General features: G+C 39.1%; 1 protein-coding gene across 1 annotated transcript; it reads right to left on the reverse strand.

The window, feature by feature from the left end:
* Window positions 1-2,817: 2,817 nt before the first annotated feature.
* On the reverse strand, window positions 2,818-3,501 carry LOC126026099 (39S ribosomal protein L24, mitochondrial-like). The gene is given in 2 exon segments (XM_049785816.1): window positions 2,818-3,287; window positions 3,289-3,501. Coding segments are annotated over 2 exon segments (651 nt in total). The 5' UTR covers window positions 3,493-3,501; the 3' UTR covers window positions 2,818-2,840.
* Between the last annotated feature and the right edge of the window lie 768 nt (window positions 3,502-4,269).

Consider the following 4,269-nt stretch of genomic DNA (forward strand, 5'->3'; position numbering starts at 1 on the left):
CCATAACCTGTCTCCATGCAGGCACAATCAAATTCACTCATATTGCTTGTTATAACACAAAGGCAAATGAAATGATCAAAACTTAAATCAACACAAGTCAGTTTAAAATAGTTTTTTATATGTCTCCATGGTGTGCTAGAAACATTGTCTAAGGATTTACTGGGCTGTAGCTAGTGCAGGTTGAGCCATCTGTATTACTGTTTAGGCTCATTGAGGCTGGTAGATTACTATGTAACTTTTCCATCAGATTTCCTGTAATACTAGTGGGTTGACACTACTATAAGATGTTGAAGTGTCACAGCTGCAATCCTAGGCCATGCGGTCTAGGATTTATAAATCTAACCCAAATTTGGTGGCTTGAAACTTGATATTAAAATAGTGGAGCTGGGCCATTTCTAAGAATGTAAGGGGGTGGTATTGGGCTGCTGTAGTTCATGCAGAAAGGGAAATCTGTGCTTCCTCCCTTTCTGAAAATGCCTCAGAGATACCAGCCAGGAATGAAAAGGATTGGTGACTATTATTTTTCTTTGGAACTTGTTGGAGGAGCCTATTTTTCTGACTGGATGATAGTGGCTGTTGTGGGGCTGCTGAGTTTTTTAGTAGCAGATTAGTTGCAGAGGGTTCCACCTATATCTATTTCAAAGAAAAGACCAGAATGTGTCATAATTTAGTTGTTCATATGATATTATTTGAGTCTTTAAGCTGAGCTGTTTCTGTCAGAGAGTGTAGGGGATGGTGTTGGTTTGCTGTAATACATGCAGAAAGAGGAATAATCCCCTTTCTCCTTTCTGAGAGTGCCACAAAGGTATAGCCTGGACCAGGCTACCTTGGAATTATCAGCAGCCATTATTACTATCATTGTTAATTATTTTTGGTGTTTCGTGGAGGTGCTGGCTATTTTTCTGCTGGGAAGATGGTGGTAGAAATTATGGTGTTTTCAGAGGGGAACAGTTACACTAGTTCTCTGGGGGGCAAAGGAGGAAGATATAGGACATATTCTGGGAACATAAGGAAGGACAACCCTGGTGGTGGGAATGGCCCTGGTTCATTGTCACTATGTACCTTAAATATTACTGTGAAAGATTTGTTATTCATATTGGTTGGTTACAATAAAAACTATTAAAAAATAAAAAAGAAACCATGGTATTTTAATAAAAATAAAATAAAATAAAAGCTGGAAGATGTGAGAACATAAAAGATATTTTTCTAAATTCATTTTGGTATCATAATAGTAATTGTGTAAAATCATGTCAGACTTCTTCAATAATCCCTTTACTTTATAAATGAATTTTTATTTTTATAGTGAAGGTTTAGCTGCAGACTCTTATCTTTCTAACTTTAAAATGCAAAATTCAGATGACCAATTTTACATTACAGTATGTAATTTCATTAAATATGAAAGAACACTATATTTGTCTTTGGGGTCTAAGGAGTACTTAAAGGATAACTTAAGTATTCCTTAGCTATAAAGTTTTTCTCCAAGTTAGAAAACTCAATGAGTAGATAGCTTGAAAATAATACTTGGCTATACTAGAAAGGATTGTGACAATAGGCAGGTAAATTAGACAAAGGAACAAATATATGATGCATTGAGATTTAAATTTTCAGTGAAGAGAGTATAGAATATATGCACATTGATTTTTAATTCTATGCATCAGAAACTTATACAATGTTTGGAGCGGAGCAGTGGTGCAAGTGGCAGAGCATTTGCCTTACACATTCTAACCTAGGATGGGCCGAGATTCAATCCCCCAAGCCAAGGGCAATTTCTGAGCGCATAGCCAGGATTAACCCCTGAGCGTCACCGGGTGTGGCCCAAAAAACAAAAAAAGAAACTTATACAATGTTACAGTATTTCAATTTTAAAAGTAAAGTGATTTAAAATCTAAGAATGGGCATCTATAGTTTCAAATTTAATCAAAGTTAATCCAAGTCCTCTGTCAAATGAAATATGTAGAGTAAATAGAATTTTCCACATAGAATGGAACCTTTACTTTTTTTGATATTAAGAAATATTTGTATTGTATTTGTATTAAACTTCCTTGTTCTTCCTACTTTAACTTTTCTTCTTTCCATATTATAAACTATTCACAAGCTTTTGGGTCAATTTAAAGTTAATCCATGCAAAATATAATTTATTCTTGGATAACAAAAAGTCTTATTTCTTTGGTCACTAAATTAAGTATAAGCTCAGAACTTTATTGAGTTTTCTGATTCTCTAAGATTTTCACAGGATGTCAAATAAAAGATATTTGGCAATTGACAAGCAACAGAAATTAATGTTTTGTAGGTTGGAGACTGAAAATTCAGGATCAAGTTGCTGACCAATTTTGTTCTTGGTGAGAGGTTTCTGTTCTTAAATTCCATACGGGTGGCTCCTTCTCCATCTGAGAATTCTGAAATTATTTTTTCGCGTGTACTCACAGAGAAGATTCTCCTCTTCTTTTCATAAGGTCACCCCAATTCTTTAAGTTTAGACCTCACTCTTTTTTTGTGGAACACACCTGGCAACGCTCAGGGGTCACTCCTGGCTCTACACTCAGGAATCTCTGCAGGTGGTGCTTGGGGAAAACATAGATCAGCTGCTTGGAAGGCAATTGCCTTACTCACAATATGATCTCTTTGGCTCCTAAAGCTTACTCTTATCACCTCATTTAACCCAAATGATCTTTTTAAAGTCCTATCTTCAATATTAGGCTTTGAACTTCAAGTTTTGCTTACAATTTTTCTGATATAATACCATATCTATGTCAATATTTTCAAACATTTTATTTTATTTTTGTAGGAGAGGTTATTTAGCTCTTTATTCAAGGCCATAGAAAAAAGCTGTTCTTCCAGGATCAATACCAATAGATTTTCTTGTGTCTCCGAGATTCCTGGATTCCCATGGCCTCCATCACCTCTTCCTCTAGTGTCTTTAGAGTGGGCACATAGGTTCTTTCTAGGACTTCTTCCACTGAGGTGTCTTTGAAGCCATCAACCCATGTTTCAGGAATGATGCTGTCACTTCTGGGAAATTCAGGTTTAGGGATAATGCTGCCTGATCTGGTAGAGACACAGACCCGCTCTCCTGTCTCGATGAACTTCCACTGCACCTCGGTTGGTTTCTTGTCCATCGGATCCACAAGTTTGACTTGGCGGTGGAGTAAGGGTGCTTCACTTGGAACCATGGTTTCCCGCGTCTCCAAGGTCTTGCCAATGTAGAGGTAATGCGCGTTCAGTCCCTCCATGACCACCCAGTTGCGCTGCCGGATGACCTGGACCACTTTGCCTTGCTTTCCTGCATCCATTTCTTTCTAGAATTTCTACCCTGTCTCCACAGAACAGATGCCAGTCTTTGTCAGAGATAGGCTCCACGGCTACCGGGCACTGCTTGGTCCCTGGAGGGTTCCTCCTCTTCTCTACCAGGGAGCCAAGGCGGCTCATCCCATAGAGGTAGTTGTGGGGCAGAGTGACCTTGGCCGCCATGGCCAGCAGGGCAGAAATACACATGGCTGAAAACAGGGAGAACTCCATAGGCTGAGGAAAGGCCTAAAATCTTCCTAGTGAGTCCTCCTGCACGCCGTCCCACCGCCCGCAACTTCCAGTCTATTTTCAAACTTTTTTTTTTTTTTTGGTTTTCGGGCCACACCCGGCGTTGCTCAGGGGTTACTCCTGGCTGTCTGCTCAGAAATAGCTCCTGGCAGGCACGGGGGACCATATGGGACACCGGCATTCGAACCAACCACCTTTGGTCTTGGATTGGCTGTTTGCAAGGCAAACGCCGCTGTGCTATCTATCCGTGCCCTATTTTCAAACTTTTTATGCTATATTTCTCAGTACTAGATTTTAGGAATGACAGAGATCGATAAAGATGTCTCCTCATGTTAAATTTACAGACTAAAGATGAGAATGGGGGACCAGAGTGATAACATAGCAACAGGGCATTTGCCTTGCATGCAGCAGATGCGAGATGGACAGGCTTTGACTTGTGTGCATACACTCAACTATCTCAAGATGATATAAGAAGTGCTAATTTGCAAGAATGTCTCCTTGCACTTTATGATTGTTAATAATGTCTTACCTTAAAATTATATTAATTAAAATATAAAAATAATTATATTAATTAATATTAAAAGATATATCTTGGGCTGGAAAGATAAGCACAGTGGTAGAGCTTTTTCCCTGCATGTGGCTGACATAGAATGAACCTGGGTTTGATCCCTGTCATCCCAAATGGTCCACCAAGCCTACCAGGAGCAATTTGTGAGCGAAAGCGAGGAGTAACCC

This window comes from Suncus etruscus, chromosome 13 (genome assembly GCF_024139225.1).
Source record: "Suncus etruscus isolate mSunEtr1 chromosome 13, mSunEtr1.pri.cur, whole genome shotgun sequence".
Lineage (NCBI taxonomy): Eukaryota > Metazoa > Chordata > Mammalia > Eulipotyphla > Soricidae > Suncus > Suncus etruscus.